At 44.5% G+C, this 15,464-nt stretch overlaps 2 protein-coding genes across 2 annotated transcripts in view; both read left to right on the top strand.

The window, feature by feature from the left end:
- ror2 (receptor tyrosine kinase-like orphan receptor 2) overlaps window positions 1–8,702 on the top strand; it is a 24,417-nt gene extending 15,715 nt beyond the window's left edge. Inside the window, exons 5-9 of the mRNA XM_060049838.1 lie at window positions 3,556–3,677; window positions 4,102–4,416; window positions 5,294–5,551; window positions 5,969–6,174; window positions 6,352–8,702. Of these exons, the coding sequence (XP_059905821.1) occupies window positions 3,556–3,677; window positions 4,102–4,416; window positions 5,294–5,551; window positions 5,969–6,174; window positions 6,352–7,782 (2,332 nt within the window). The 3' untranslated portion in view covers window positions 7,783–8,702. The remainder of the gene's footprint in view (window positions 1–3,555; window positions 3,678–4,101; window positions 4,417–5,293; window positions 5,552–5,968; window positions 6,175–6,351) is intronic.
- A 1,481-nt stretch (window positions 8,703–10,183) lies between these two features.
- Window positions 10,184–14,103, top strand: nfil3 (nuclear factor, interleukin 3 regulated). The gene is made up of 2 exons (XM_060049839.1): window positions 10,184–10,396; window positions 12,541–14,103. The coding sequence occupies exon 2, from the start codon at window positions 12,670–12,672 to the stop codon at window positions 13,993–13,995; it is 1,326 nt and encodes a 441-aa protein (XP_059905822.1). The 5' UTR covers window positions 10,184–10,396; window positions 12,541–12,669; the 3' UTR covers window positions 13,996–14,103.
- The last annotated feature ends 1,361 nt before the right edge of the window (window positions 14,104–15,464 follow it).

The raw sequence follows: 15,464 nt of genomic DNA, 5'->3' as shown, positions 1-15,464 counted from the left end.
GTGAAAACTAGTGGTTCAGTTACTACTTTAGCCATTTTTTTGGTAGGTTTAAGAAATAGAAATGGATGTGAATCTAATGTTAAAATTGGGGTTGAATCTCTCACTGTTTATGGCAAATTCATCACATTCTTTAACAAGACAATGAGCCAAAGAGCAACATGGCTAGTTTTTGGTGCCAAGACAACTGACAATTGTTTTGTTCGGACTTTAGTTAAACTATCGGCAGGTCATCATTGTAAAATAGTTGAATGCCTACAAAAAACTTGAACATATCAAACTTCCATCCAACAGACTTTTGTGTTTTAAATTGTATCTAGTTTCTTGAAAAAAAAATTCCGAAAATCTACCACATCAGCAGCCAATCTTGGCCTCACAATGACTGCATCTTGATAGTAGCTTGAGATTCGCAACAGATGTCAAATATATTACAGAGGAGATTTAAATATAAGATCAAATATAAAGTACAAGCATTTTGTATTCCTACCAATCCACTACAATTGCAACTGAAAGATTTCATTCTTGATCTCCCCAACGTTGGATCTTACATCCAAACTCAACCAGTGTACGGGGTCTTTCTGAATATGTAACCGAGCATGCAAACAGACGTGGCGGAGGGCATATATAGTCCTTGGCATCATTCAGTGGGGAATTTTAGCGGCGATTTGGATAATCACACCAATTGTCAGTGTGCTGGCAAGACTGGATTCCACCCGTCATCCGCTCTGTGGCCGCGGCCGCTGCTCGCGTTCCCCCGTGGTTGTTGTCTCTGCTGTATCTCACCATCACCGTGTACACGCTGTCTCAAATCATTAGGCCTGCCTCAGTCCCTCCACTCTGTGCAGCCGAGGCCGTGTTTGCAGTGGTTGAATTCCCCCGGCGGTGGTTAGTATGTACAGAAAGCAGAACCCAGTTTCTCCACTTGCCCTGCGTGTTCAACCCAAACCACCACTCTGGGACCCATTGTTCTGTCCAACGTTTTACACAGACAGCCTTTGAACCCTAGGACACGTTTACAAGCTGTTGAGTGACCGTTGGTTGATTTAATGTAAGAAAATGTTCCACAACTTTGGCGGCCCTTTCCTGTGACCCCTTTCCATCTGGAGAATTGAGTGTGTGTATAGAATGGTAATGTGCAAGTCGCAAAATAAATCAATATAACATCTTGAGAACTTTCCCTTGAAAACTATCCCTTTAGTTTTTGCCGTTTTTTTTGCGCCGGTCTGTGACTTCACGTTTCACTGTGTGCATGAGATGCCATGATAAGCTGAGGTTGTGGTTGATACTGTATTGGAAAGTGTGTGGTTTGGAGATGATACCAACCCTGTTTGTATTTCCCCTCATGGTCTTTCCCCCATTGTTCTATTCAACTCTAGGCCTTCAGCTGTCTTCTACAACTCTATCCTCTTTTGTATTTCCAGCTCTACAAACTTAGATACATTCATGCCGTTTAGCGCAAACTGATTCCATTTTGACGTATTTACCATGATCTAATCCGTGATTAACTCATTATATTTCATTTTCCAATGACATTTAATCATTCCAACCTCCGTTCCCTTTTCAAAGGCTATTTGTAAATAGCCTTTTAGAAAACAGTGCATTCCAATTTGTCAAATTTACTGGAAAATTCTACTTCTGGTCCGTCCTCTATTATTAGTCCGACCACATATCCCTTAACTACTCCATCACCAACCCTCCCTCCTGTTACAGTGGACAAAGTCTGCTGCACTAGTTGAAGTGAACCACGCTGCCTTGTGTGAACTCTGCTGCTGCCTCTATCCCTTGTTCTTTCGTAAGGCCTGTGTTGGTCAGCTACAATAGCAGCCGCCATTTGATGACTGCTTTAAACGCCGCACTGCAGTGTAATTTCCCCTTTCTTCAAATCTTATCTTGGGTGAAATTCTCCCTATGACAAATCTAAGCTGGAGCAAAAATTACTCCCAGATGTTATTACTGCCTGTGTGGGGGGGACCGGGGGACTTAAGCATTGACAGCTGTCTTTGACAACATCCCGGCAGAATGTGCACAGCGCAGCCAGTTGCCCATGGGATGCACTGTTACTGTGTGTACTCCCCAGAGAACCAGAAGGACATGCAACGGTATATATAACCTGCGTGAGGCTTCTTGTTTAGCTAACAATCAATTGGAGCTGATTGATTTGAGCAGTCCACTTCTGATTTGTTCTGCTCACGTACAGGTTGCAATGTTCTTCTCGGTTACGTTGTACAGTCCAGTCTGGATGAAGCCACTGCTCAGTGTCCCTCGTCTATGACGTTTTTTTTTCTCCTAATGGCTTGTTTGAAGTTCACCACGAGTGATTAAGTCCGAGGCTCGTCAGTTACATCCACGAGACCAATTTCTTAAGAACATTTCGCTATCAGACATGAAAGACTTTTCTTATCGTCTTTTTTTTTTTTGCGGCTCACACAATTACAAATGTTGTACGTGCAGCTCTGTGTGAAACAGAAATGTGTGCAGAGATTTTACTTTGAAGTATTCATGATGAGTAGGCCTAATAAAAGTAAGGGACTACATAACACAGGGTCTGTGTTTTAGGCCTGTTTAGATTCCAGTGATATCACATATGAACCAGTGCTCCGAGTTCCTGTAAACACAAGATAAATCTTTCAAACATAGTCATACGAATGTTTCTTTTAACCTTACCTCCCACCTCGTCTGTGAGGCCTACCCAGTCACCTCCACCACTCATCAATGTTACAACGTCGTTGGACGCACATTGAGGAGATTGAAGTTTATTTGGTTTACGTTGTGCACTAAATCTCACAGTTTCAAGGCAGGGAAGGTCAAAAAAGGGTGGTGGCGCAGTTAAATTATCCATTTAAAATAATGGTGTATTATGCTGTGTGTATGGCTTTGTCTGAAAGCACCAGAGTCTAAAAAGCCCTGCCTAACCTTGATTCAGACAGCTAGCAGGGGCTATCTACGAGTTCAAAAGGCCAAAGTGTTTACATAACTAAGAGTCTAACAAGTCAAAATGCTGTGTTCGTTTGCAGTTATGTTGCTTAGAGCAATGATCTTATTCCCATCCCTCAAACTGAAGTTTTGTTTTTAATGATTCACCGCACCAGAAGGGGGCGCTTGTGAGACTCAGATGGAAACAAAGGCTGCTGTATGAATAACCACAATTCTTGTCGCCCTGGCTTGGCCAAAGTAAACGTTTCAACATGATTATCAACACATAGATGTAACATAAATATTTAACTATGTGAGTCAGAGCCTACAACTGGTTTTAAGATAACATATTCAATAGTTTTAAGTAGCAACCCTCTAACAACTCTCTACTCTCTACTTATTAAAAAAAAACAGTTTCAGACACACATTGCATGAATATAAATATTCTAGTGATAAACAGCAGTTATTTTAATCAATACATGGCTATCTTTTGCAAATAAATAATCGATTTAAGCAAGAAGAGATAGGTTGAGATAATTAATTAAAAACACAGAGGGCCAGCTTTGTAATTATGAAAACTATGAAAAAGAAGATCTGAACGTGATGCATTGTCCACTCTTAACAGTCTTTCATGTTTATTTTCAGAACACCCGCGAAAGGCTTCTGTCAGCCGTACCGGGGCATCGCCTGCGCTCGCTTCATCGGAAACAAGAGCATCTATGTTGAGTCTCTGCAGATGCAGGGGGAAAGCGAGAACCGCATCACAGGTAAGAAACGGTTATAACTGATATAGCAGCGGTTTAACTGTGGTCATTTAGTGAGTTATAAAAATAAGACAAAAAGAGAATAAGATTTGCACAAAAAACGTCCTAGTCTTTGAACTCAAAGTTGCACATCCTTCACATTGCTTATCATTATGTTTTTAACTACCCCACATTTTAATTATCCTAACGTGATAACTCCCAACCGACCTTAGCAGGGTACTTTTGATTGATTTCCTATACGGGTGGTCTTCCACACTAATGTTTGTGTGTGAACTCCATGCTTCCGTAGCTGTAAGGAGTGTCAACCAAACATTTGTTCACTCTGCGACGTCCCAACCACAGCTGCAAGTCCTCCGTTATACTCTGTACCCTCAACTCAATGCCAACCGGGCTTCATGTAATCTCCTCACTCATCCCCCCCCGCCAGCGGCCTTCACAATGATCGGGACGTCCACCCACCTGTCGGACGACTGCTCCCAGTTCGCCATCCCGTCCTTCTGCCACTACGTGTTCCCCCTGTGCGACGAGGAGGCGCGGGGCCCCCACCGGAGGCAGCTGTGTCGGGACGAGTGCGAGGCCCTGGAGGACGACCTGTGCCACGCCGAGTACACCATCGCCCGCTCCAACCCCATGATCCTCATGCAGCTGGAGCTGCCCAGCTGCCACCTGCTGCCCCCGCCCGCCTCCCCGGACGCCGCCTCCTGCATGAGGATCGGGGTGCCCGCCGAGAGCCTGAACCCCAGTAGGTTGGAGCGTCCGACTGACTCGTTAGGCCCCCCCCCCCTGGTGGCGGCGGCGTTTTGAATGTCTCGCTCTGTGTAGATCGGGATTTGGTCAAATAGAAAAAACGTCTGTGAGATTACGATTCAGAGACCTTGTTTAGGCTAGTGTTTTTCTCTCTCTCTTCTCTCTCTCTCTCTCTCTCTCTCTCTCTCTCTCTCTCTCTCTCTCTCTCTCTCTCTCTCTCTCTCTCTCTCTCTCTCTCTCTCTCTCTCTCTCTCTCTCTCTCTCTCTCTCTCTCTCTCTCTCTCTCTCTCTCTCTCTCTCTCTCTCTCTCTCTCTCTCTCTCTCTCTCTCTCTCTCTCTCTCTCTCTCTCTCTCTCTCTCTCTCTCTCTCTCTCTCTCTCTCTCTCTCTCTCTCTCTCTCTCTCTCTCTCTCTCTCTCTCTCTCTCTCTCTCTCTCTCTCTCTCTCTCTCTCTCTCTCTCTCTCTCTCTCTCTCTCGGAAAAACATGTTTTTTTAAAAAGAAACACGTCGAGCGAAAACGCCTCGATTTGCTGCGAGAGAGGTTCAAAACGCCAGTGTACGCTAATCGCAAATTTGCACTGTGTATACTCTGCCTCAGCAGAGAGAGTTATCAATATCTGACACTTTATGAGTGATTGAATTATGAAAAGGACAATACAAACACACACTTACTTACTCCATTAGGACATCTTTAATTGACACAAACCAGTCAACAGTATGGATCTATGTTGCCCTTTCAATTTCAGACCAAGACAATTAATCTCGTCCATGTCTTGTCCAATTCCTACTGTGTGTGGCTGCGCTATTCATCCAAAGCCCAAATCGTTTCCGTGTTTCGACCCATTTCTAAAACTGAATCCTCCGCGTCACAGACTCTCCCCCGGACCACAGCTGCTACAACGGCAGCGGGGCCCAGTACAAAGGCACGCTCAGCGTCACCAAATCGGGGTACCTGTGCCAGCCGTGGGGCACCCACTACCCCCACAAGCACCACCTGTCGCCCACAGAGTACCCCGAGCTCCGGGGGGGCCACAACTTCTGCCGTAACCCCGGGGGTCAGATGCAGGGCCCCTGGTGCTTCACGCTGGACCCCCAGGTCCGGGTGGACCTCTGTGAGATCTACCCCTGCAGTAAGTCACTCTGCTGGGTCAGGGGCCGACGGCCCTGCTTCACGATGCTGCCTCTGTCGTGTCCGAGTTCAAATGTTGTTCTTACGTGTGTGTTTGATTATGATATTGTCTTGAACATTGATAGAGAGCTGATAACTGTCCGTTTTGGGATGCTTTCCTCATTAATGCTTTTAGATGATTTGTGAAGGAGCAAATGCAAATGATCCAGTCCCTTATACTGTCTTTTCTTCAGTTTATGATAAATATTTTTTTGCAATAAAGGTTAATAAAAGTTTATCAGCATCAGATTTTAGCCAGATTTTAACATTGTTGAATACTTGATTGGTACTTGATGTATTGCAGCTCTCTCAGAGAGACTCAACACATTCCCCCCCCCAGAGATTCAACCCATCCAACACCTCCTCTCTCTCTCCACAGAGCCCCCAGACAACCTGAAGAAGGAGATCCTGTACATCCTGATCCCCAGTATCGCCCTCCCGCTGGTGATCGCCTGCCTCTTCTTCCTGTTCTGCATGTGCCGCAACAAGCAGAAGGGGAACACGGACACGCCTCCTCGCCGCCAGCTCGCCGCCTCCCCCAGCCAGGACATGGAGCTGCCACTGCTCAACCAGCAGAAACACCACGTAAGTCCTCCGTCGTGGCCTGGACCGCACCTCTAGGTCTCCAGCTAGCGATGACCCTCAACCCGGGTCTTGAAATGTCTCACGCTCCCACCTTGCTCTCTTCACACTGAATCAATGAAACGGTTGCCAGTGAAAACTGTAGGCTGACCTATTTCCTTGCTTTTGATTGGACGGCAGCCGACAAGGGAGATCAGCATGTCCACCCTGCACTTCATGGAGGACCTGGGCGAGGACCGCTTCGGGAAGATGTACAAGGGCCACCTGTACGGCGCGGCCCACGGCGAGCAGAGCCAGGTGGTGGCCATCAAGACGCTCAAGGACAAGGCCGACGCCGCGCTCTGCGAGGAGTTCCGGCAGGAGGGCGTGCTGCGCGCGCGCCTGCAGCACCACAACGTCCTGTGCCTCCTGGGCGTGGTCACCAAGGAGCAGCCCGTGAGCATGGTGTTCGGCTACTCGGGCCGCGGCGACCTGCACGAGTTCCTGGTGGTGCACTCGCCCCACTCGGACGTGGGCGGCTCCGACGACGACCGCACCGTCAAGTCCACGCTGGAGCAGGCCGACTTCCTGCACATCGTGACCCAGATCGCCGCCGGCATGGAGTACCTCTCCAACCACCAGGTGGTCCACAAAGACCTGGCCGCCCGCAACATCCTGGTGTGCGACAAGCTCAACGTCAAGATCCAGGATCTGGGCCTGTCCCGGGACGTGTACTCGGCCGACTACTACAACCTCTTCGGCTCCAACTCCTTCCCCGTCCGCTGGATGTCCCCGGAGGCCATCATGTACGGGAAGTTCTCCACCGACTCGGACATCTGGTCGTTCGGCGTGGTGCTGTGGGAGATCTTCAGCTACGGCCTTCAGCCGTACTGCGGCTACGCCAACCAGGACGTGGTCGAGATGGTGCAGGGCCGGCAGTTCCTGGCCTGTCCCGACGACTGCCCGGCCGGGACCTACACCCTGATGCTGGACTGCTGGAGCGAGTTCCCCACCAGCCGGCCCCGCTTCAAGAACATCCACGCGCGCCTGCGGACCTGGGAGAGCGCGTCCAGCTACAACAGCTCGGCTCAGACGGCCAGCACCAGCAACACCACTCAGACCAGCTCCCTGAGCACCAGCCCCGTGAGCAACGTTAGCATGGGCACGGCGAACGCGTCGCGCTACGCCAGCCCCAAGAAAAGCTTGCCCCCCTACCCCCACCCTCAGTTCATGCCCGTGAAGGGTCAGATGCACCGGCCGATGATGCCCCAACAGATCTACATTCCCGTGAACGGGTATCCGCCCATGCAAGCCTATCCGTACATGCAAAACTTCTACCCCATGCAGATTCCGATGCCGATGGCTCATCAACAGATGCATCACCCGACTCCGCTGGTGGCCAAGGCCGGGTCTCATCACAGTGGCAGCGGATCCACCTCCACAGGCTACGTCACCACACTGCCCTCCAACAGCGGTGGGGCAGAGCGGGCAGCTGCTTTTAACGATTCCAAGGCCAGCGATGAAGACTTGGCTGACGGGTCGTCTCAGAAAGAGGGGGACCAGAATGCAGAGTTTCAGCCAGTTCCGGAAACAGAATTGCTTGGCGACAATGAGGCGGTACAAGAGGGTTAGATAGTGTGGAACTCTGAACACGCCTAGGGCGAGTTGCCTCTGGAACACGGAACAAACCTAGAGCTGAGGAAATTTCTGAATGAACATAAGAAATATACAGATGAATGCTTTTTGAATGTTTTGGAGATACTCTTTTGCCATCACTGATGTATTTAATGCAAATTGTGTCTCAGGTGTGAATCTGTAAAATACCAGTGTTAAACATTGCAGAATGAATCTTACTATTCTTTCCCATAGAGAGAAGAGGAAAGAAATCCCGATTCATTATGGAGACAATCATGGACCTTATCATTTGTATGTGGCACCGCTGTGTAATACTAATCAATCAAATAGGGATTCAAGATGTTTGGGTTCGCCGATTTGACAGTGTTTTTATTGTACTGTTGTTGTTTTTTTAAAACATTGTATGATAAAAAAAAACACTAGCCAACATTAAGTTAACATGTGGTAGAATGTATTGCATATAGAGGTTTTGTAAAGGCGCACAACTTCACATTGTTTGTATTATTGTTATTTTTAAGGAGTTACTTGTTTAATTGACGTTATCTCTAAATATACCTCAGTGTAACAACTATAGACCAGATAATAATGGGAGTAAGATTGTGTTTCGTAAAAAAATTCCATTGATTTATTCCATTATCTGCCCTATTTTCTACTCTGAGTAGTAGCTGGAGGTTATTCTTTACAATCAAACGTTTCATGTCCTATTGTACACATTTGTAATTTATGTAATTAGTTTTGGAGCTTTGTTTGCTTACGATATCTTTTTCTTGTTTTACCATGATGTCATTGCCACCAGATATTAGCCTAAATAATATACTCTATAATCAACCATGGGGTATACAGTACAATTAATTTCCTAAAAGACATTGATGTGTTTTATAATGGAGAAATAAAATATGCAACATTACCAGATATCATTACTTGTCGATCAAATTGTCCATAAAACTATGGACAATTTGAGTCGTATGCTCTAGTCATCTAGTTAAATGATGCTGTCATTTGTTAAATGCACCGTAATTGCATACTGATCTTCTACATCTTTTGACACTCCATATGGATTATACTTGCTGAAACTGCCATTGATTGCACGTGGCCTTTTCCCTTTGTCTTAATTGTTTGGATGATTTAATTAGTGTGATAGGGTAGCCTACCTATAGCAAGACTATAATAGGAATATACCTTTTGTTGGGGCGATTTCAACGTATTCCTGTCTATATGTTGTTTTCTGGACGTGTTTGTTTACAATTTACTAGCTACTGGTAATTGCTACATGAAGTGATGCTACTATCATATCATCTTTCTGGTTCAGGCGGCCAGCCACGACGGACATTCATGCCTCTCTGCATACTGGCCATCCTAGGTCTCTGAGCACGACGTCTGTTGAAGCTGATTAATGGCATATTGATGAAGAACACCCACAACACCATAATGGCCAAAGGGTGAGAAGTGGACTCAGAATAACATTGAATGCCAGTCACACAGGCTCTATAAATGCAGCTGCCTTAGGTACCGTGAATGCGTAAACATCAAGGTTAAGGTTGTTGTTGTAAATAGTTCCCAAATAAAAATCAGGACTAGCACTAATTTTAAGGACAATTTGTTGGGTACTTCACACAATTGGCTTGGCAACTATATAGTATGCCCATCTGATCATTAATTATGGCTTCTGCAACAGATTTTGACTTATTTGGATTACTTTGTTTGATTTTGTGTGTTTTTATTTGTTGATTGGGCTTTTCTTTTCAAGTAACGGTTCGTGTATAGGTTTTACTCACATTTTCGAGGTACATTTGAACCAGAGAACATATGACCATATCGCGCAAATTCAATGAAAGCCAATATTATACGTAATTCCCCAAATGGGCAGTAGATGGTGTAAGTGTCCTCAAGATGACATGTTCAATATATACGTTTGGACAATGCGATGTGCTATGGAATAATTTGGTCTAGTTTATAAAGTATAACAACTAGCTTAACATAAGGAATTGTTGCTAATTCATTTCATCATGGAACTTATGTAAATAGCATAATAGCATACCATACATTCTAGCGAATAATTTGGGGGGCTCAGAAATCAAGAATATATTTTTTAATGTTGGAATGAATTAGCGGAATAAATGTTACTTTAATGAAATGTTAAATCTTCAGTATTTAACACACACACACACACACACACACACACACACGCACACGCACACGCACACACGCACACGCACACGCACACACGCACGCACGCACGCACACACACACACACACACACACACACACACACACACACACACACACACACACACACACACACACACACACACACACACACACACACACACACACACACACACACACACACACACACTCACTTACGGTGCGTTTTAATTGGCTGCGGAGCCTGTCAGTAAGCACGCTGTCGAACACACTTAACCACTGACCTACTAACACAAATCTACGTGCCCTTCGACTGGATGAGGCAAGGGATACAAGGAAGTGAGTCCATATTGATAGGGAAATACGCTGAGCATTGTTGCCTGGTTAATGGGAATATGCTGCTTATTCACGCATAACACGAGGCGCAACAGAAGAACACAACCTCCGGGCCGATGCCAATAATAAGGTACTTTTCTTTCGTAGTAGGGTCACAACGTGTGCCAGCGATGCTTAACCACACTACATTGTATTAGGCTACTGGTAATAATACGTGTTTATAACGCATCTCAACGATGTATACGGAGCTTTTGTAGGATTATAATAGTTGAAATGTACTTATGCATCCTATTTATTTACCTTTAAGATTACGTTTGGGATTCGGGTTGCTCGGTATTTAGCCTACACAAACCCGAACCTAACCCCGGTTGTTTTAAAGTTATTGTCTGCTAGGTGTAAGCATTGAGCTGGGATAATAGGGCCGATTGTGTAATTAAAAAAAAAATCTTCAACAGTGTGACGTTATGCTGATCGAGGGTCTCGCGGTTATGACACACGGCGCGATATCAATGGGCGTATCGGCGACATATGCGTGCATTGAAAGCCGTGACATAGATCCAGTACTGTACTATGTCATGCAACTCAGCGTACACATACTCTTTTTGACCCTCCCTGTATTCTTTTGTTAGAATACAAAGCTGATCGCAACCCAAAAAGGCACTAAATGTATCTTAATACCGCTTTCAAACTAAGCAATTTTTATTTCTTAGATGTGACTATAATCCCCCCATCGATTGTGTTATAGCCTACCACTCTTTCTCATACCACCCTTTTCATGATCAGTCGGTGGAGACCGAGGGGGGGACGGAGTTGTGTAACCCCTACTACACGATGAAGGAATTTGGGGGCGACATGACATGCCTCTTTCGTCTCTGTCATGTCATGTTGACCCCAAATTCCTTCATCCAAGAGAAAAGCTGCCTACCTCATATCACAAAGATATGAGGTAGGCCTATATGTGGTTGTTTTGACATTGCGGCCCGGGATGAATGTTTGTACTTGTGGACGGCCACGTGTTGTGTATGATTATGACTATTCCTTTGTTCCCTCGCTGTCTGGAGCAATGGGATCTGCCAACTAGGACTGCCATTTTGGCATACAGCTTGTCTAATTTTCCAACTCTGCCGCCGCAAATACGTCGTTTATGACATGTTTTGTTGAGGTTCAGTGCCCGAAAATATTCTAAATGTAAGAATGATGGATCAAGGTTTTCATTATATTATATTGAACACATTTAACGGTCACAGAATGTTTCTATTGAGTTGGGTTAATCATTTGTGACAGCTTCTATTTTGGCGCAACAATGACACCTTTCAAACCGACCTTATTTTGAAGTTGTGTTGGATAAAGTTGGGCCAAAATTGTGTTTTGTTTACAGTTTCCTGTTGTCATTAAAACAACTATATGTTACACAGTATTAAACCAGTAGGCTTTATTAAATTCTTGAATCTAACAGGAAATCATGTAAGTTGTAATGTAATCTTAACTGTATAGTTACTTTGTCCTGGGCATACTGAAAGGTCAATAATATGTTAAAATAAACAACAACTAAACATGAATTGAAACTAGTTAAGAAATAACGGGCCTCTATTTGTGTTGTATTTGAGTGGATAAAAATAGCCTTGTGATTGAGTAACGACAGCCTGCTTTAAATAATAGGACACCCAAGGTTTTCACACGAGATAACAAGCAAAAGACAGTTGACCAAACTATCCATTTCTTTACTTCTGTCCTTGAAACAAAATAAATGATGAAACACATGTTAAAATAAGAAAATATTTAATGAAATGCTATTCAAGCAATTCCATCCAATTTACACATTGAATAACCTCTCGACTGGTACTGTGCCATTTATGTTTATGCATTTACATTTCTTAGAAAAAGTATTCATGACTTTCCTCATTTGATTCAGCTATTATTACAGTAACACTAAGCAACATCAGTTAGTTAATTGGTACAACTATTAATATTATGATGCCATATCTTTATGTTGTGGATAATAGCCACACCATTTCTAACAAATTCAACACAAATAATAGCTCATATTATACCACCTTTTTATTTTTATACCAAATTACTTTGATATTATACAATATTATATTTATGTAGCTCGTCTCAGGCCGGGGGAGACGGAAAAATAGTTTCTGTAAAATATAAATCACAGAAATACCACGTCTGGTAGAATGACATCCTTTACTACGCGTTAACCAGGCTACGATTTAACAATATTGAACTAAAATATTACAACTTTTTCTTTCCTTTTCTTCCACATAGGTTTTGAACTTGCTCGGCCGTCTCACCCATGGTCGTCACCACTTCATAAACATGTACATTACGTCCCACCATTAAGAGATGATCAGAGAAGGGATTCATTCTTATTGACAGCAACAACAGTGTAACACCATGCAAACATTCAAGGAAGAACCAGGCCAAAGAGACTTGATGGGCCAGAACAACTCGGGTTCGCAATTCAAGACCCAGAGCTCCTGTCGTCGGAAAAGGGAGTTCATCCCCGACGAGAAGAAGGACAACGTCTACTGGGAGAGACGGCGCAAAAACAACGAAGCGGCCAAGCGCTCGCGGGAGAAACGGCGCATGAACGACGTGGTGTTGGAAACAAAATTGATGGCACTCGGCGAGGAAAACGCTACCCTGAAAGCAGAATTGCTGTCCTTGAAGCTTAAATGTGGTCTTTTGAGCTCAGAGGCTTACACTCAGGAAATGCATAAAGTTTCTCAGTGCACTGCTGTGCTGTACCGGGATTTTGTTACACCCAGCTTAGGTCAAGACCCTAACCCCCAGGTTATAGAGGAGCCCCTACACCTGGGCAACAGCTACATATCAGTCATCAAACACTCACCCCACATCACACACGCCGAAACCACTCAGGGCAGTTTTAACATTAACTGCAGGACAGCAGAGGTTATCAAAAAGGAACCGTCAGATACTGGGCGCTACGCACAAGAAAGGGCTAGTCCGTATGACCTATACAGGAACTGCCTATCCAGTCCACTGGCCAGTGCGTGCTCTCAATCTCCGTCCCTCCTGCAGATCAATATGTCCTCCAGCAACTCCCCGATAAGCTCTGACGACGGGGTACTGAGCAAGCTGTCTGACGTGGAGGATGAGCAGCAGGTCCCCAAAGGGCCCGGGCAGGCTTCAGGCGCCCCTCCCGGCGTCATCGTCTCCACACTCAAAGTGCCGGATCAGAGCGGTTCTTCTGCCTTGCCTCATAAGCTTCGGCTTAAGGCCAGAGGCCTCCAAATCAAAGCAGAGGCCACAGACCCTCAATACCCGGAGTCCCTCCCAAAGTCTACCCTTCTTCACACTGACATTCTGCACAGAGAGGCGAGGAAAACAACTCAGGGTTCTGGAATAGAGTACAGTCAATCTTCTCTAAGTCCTCCTCTGTCTGTGCAGGTGAATAACATTCAAGACTGGCCCCTAGGCTCAGAGGAATGGCCTCAGCCGGGCAAAGAAAGGTTGTGTGAGAGCTACAAGGAGGACAGCAGGATAAATCCTGACCAAAACTCCGGTCAAGTTATTGCAAATGTAAAAGACTCTGCTCATGCCCCTATTGACTCAGAAAACACGTTTTCTAGGCAGGGATTTTCCGACCTGTCTGTGAATTTTGCCTCTCTGAAAAGACTAATTACAACAAAGTGTCAAGTCTCAGTCATAGAGTCCACTCCAATTTCTACTTTTGCCAGTGGACACTCCTCCAAATGAGCTCTGTATGATTTCAAAATACCGATGTTCCACTGTGCTAACTGCTGCAGGGTTTGGGTGATTGATGTAAAATTTTCAAATAAATAAGCCGTTGCACTTGCAAATAGACATATCTTTCCTGGTTAAGTCAATTTGTAGCCTAGCAGTCATGCTTTCCTCAAAGTTTGTTTGTAAAGGTTTTTTTTTTAGGAATAAATGTCTTCACAAAACCACTGAAGTCTGTGATTTGAACACCTAGGCTCCATATGCTTATAGCTTATTTATATAGAATGTTATAAATAATGGCCCAGCTAGTTTGAAGTTACTATAAAACAATACTGGTAATATGCATAGATCAATGAAGCATTTACAGAAGTACAACTTTTATATTCTTCCGCAACATTTTGAATTCAGACACTTTAGGATGGTTAAGACGCAGTTATGTTCAGTGGATGTTTGAAAGTAATTTGAGAAATCTATCGCAATTGTGGGCCACCTTATTCTACCACCAGATGTCAGAGTTATTAGTCATCAACAAACAATCAAATGGCCCTGCCCCGTGTCACAGTGACATAAGAAGTGGGAGTATCAAACTAAATGTATGATGCATAGATAAGCCCACCAGTTGGTACAGTCCACTGGGTAGGCTGGTAGACTGATCTGTTCAACAAATGTCTGGGTGAACATTTACACAGGCTAATTACAGTCACAGCTTGTGGATAAATAGGGCCCCTTTAAGTAAGTGCGTGTGTCCTATAATTGGACACCTCTGTGATTAGCCTGCTTGACCTTTTTATAAATTATGTGTAATCTGGTCTGAACTGGGGAACTACAAAAACTGATATACCAAAGCAAATTAGGTTCTTGTGAAAAAGAAGTGGGTTCTGAAAACCTTTAATTTGACATACGTTTATTAGTCATAGTAACGATTTTCAGTCCTGCATTAAATAATATCATGCATGGAGAGTGTACTTTAAAGTTATAAAAATCGAATATTTCAGTTCAGTTCTCGTTATTGATTCGGGTAACAGTTTGTACTTTATTTGGGTAAGTAAATAGAAGCAATGGCTCTGGGTGGAATCCTGTGCCGTGTTCCGATATCCATACTTCCATGAGTACACTTAAACAAAGTACACTATCCGCACTCACTAAGTGCGCTCATTTTTAGATGTCACTGAACGTTTACATGCACAGTTTAGTCAGATTAAGGCCATAGTTCGATTATTCTCCTCAATCGGACAACTGCAATTGTCTGTGTATACATGGCGGTGAGAAAATCGATTCATTGGCCGAAGCATTTCTTTCCCCGGTACGATAGGTGGCGCTGTGCCCATTTCAACTAATGGTAATAGAGCCACCGGTTGACCTCTTTACGTCACGAGCAACAACAAACTCAGGCCGCCGCAGCCATATATATAGAACACTGTTCTATATATATCTATGGCCGCAGCATTCGAATTATGTTTTCAGTAGACAGCTGTTAGCTCCTG

This window comes from Gadus macrocephalus, chromosome 4 (assembly GCF_031168955.1).
Source record: "Gadus macrocephalus chromosome 4, ASM3116895v1".
NCBI lineage: Eukaryota > Metazoa > Chordata > Actinopteri > Gadiformes > Gadidae > Gadus > Gadus macrocephalus.
This window is presented reverse-complemented; position numbering and strand designations above follow the sequence as displayed.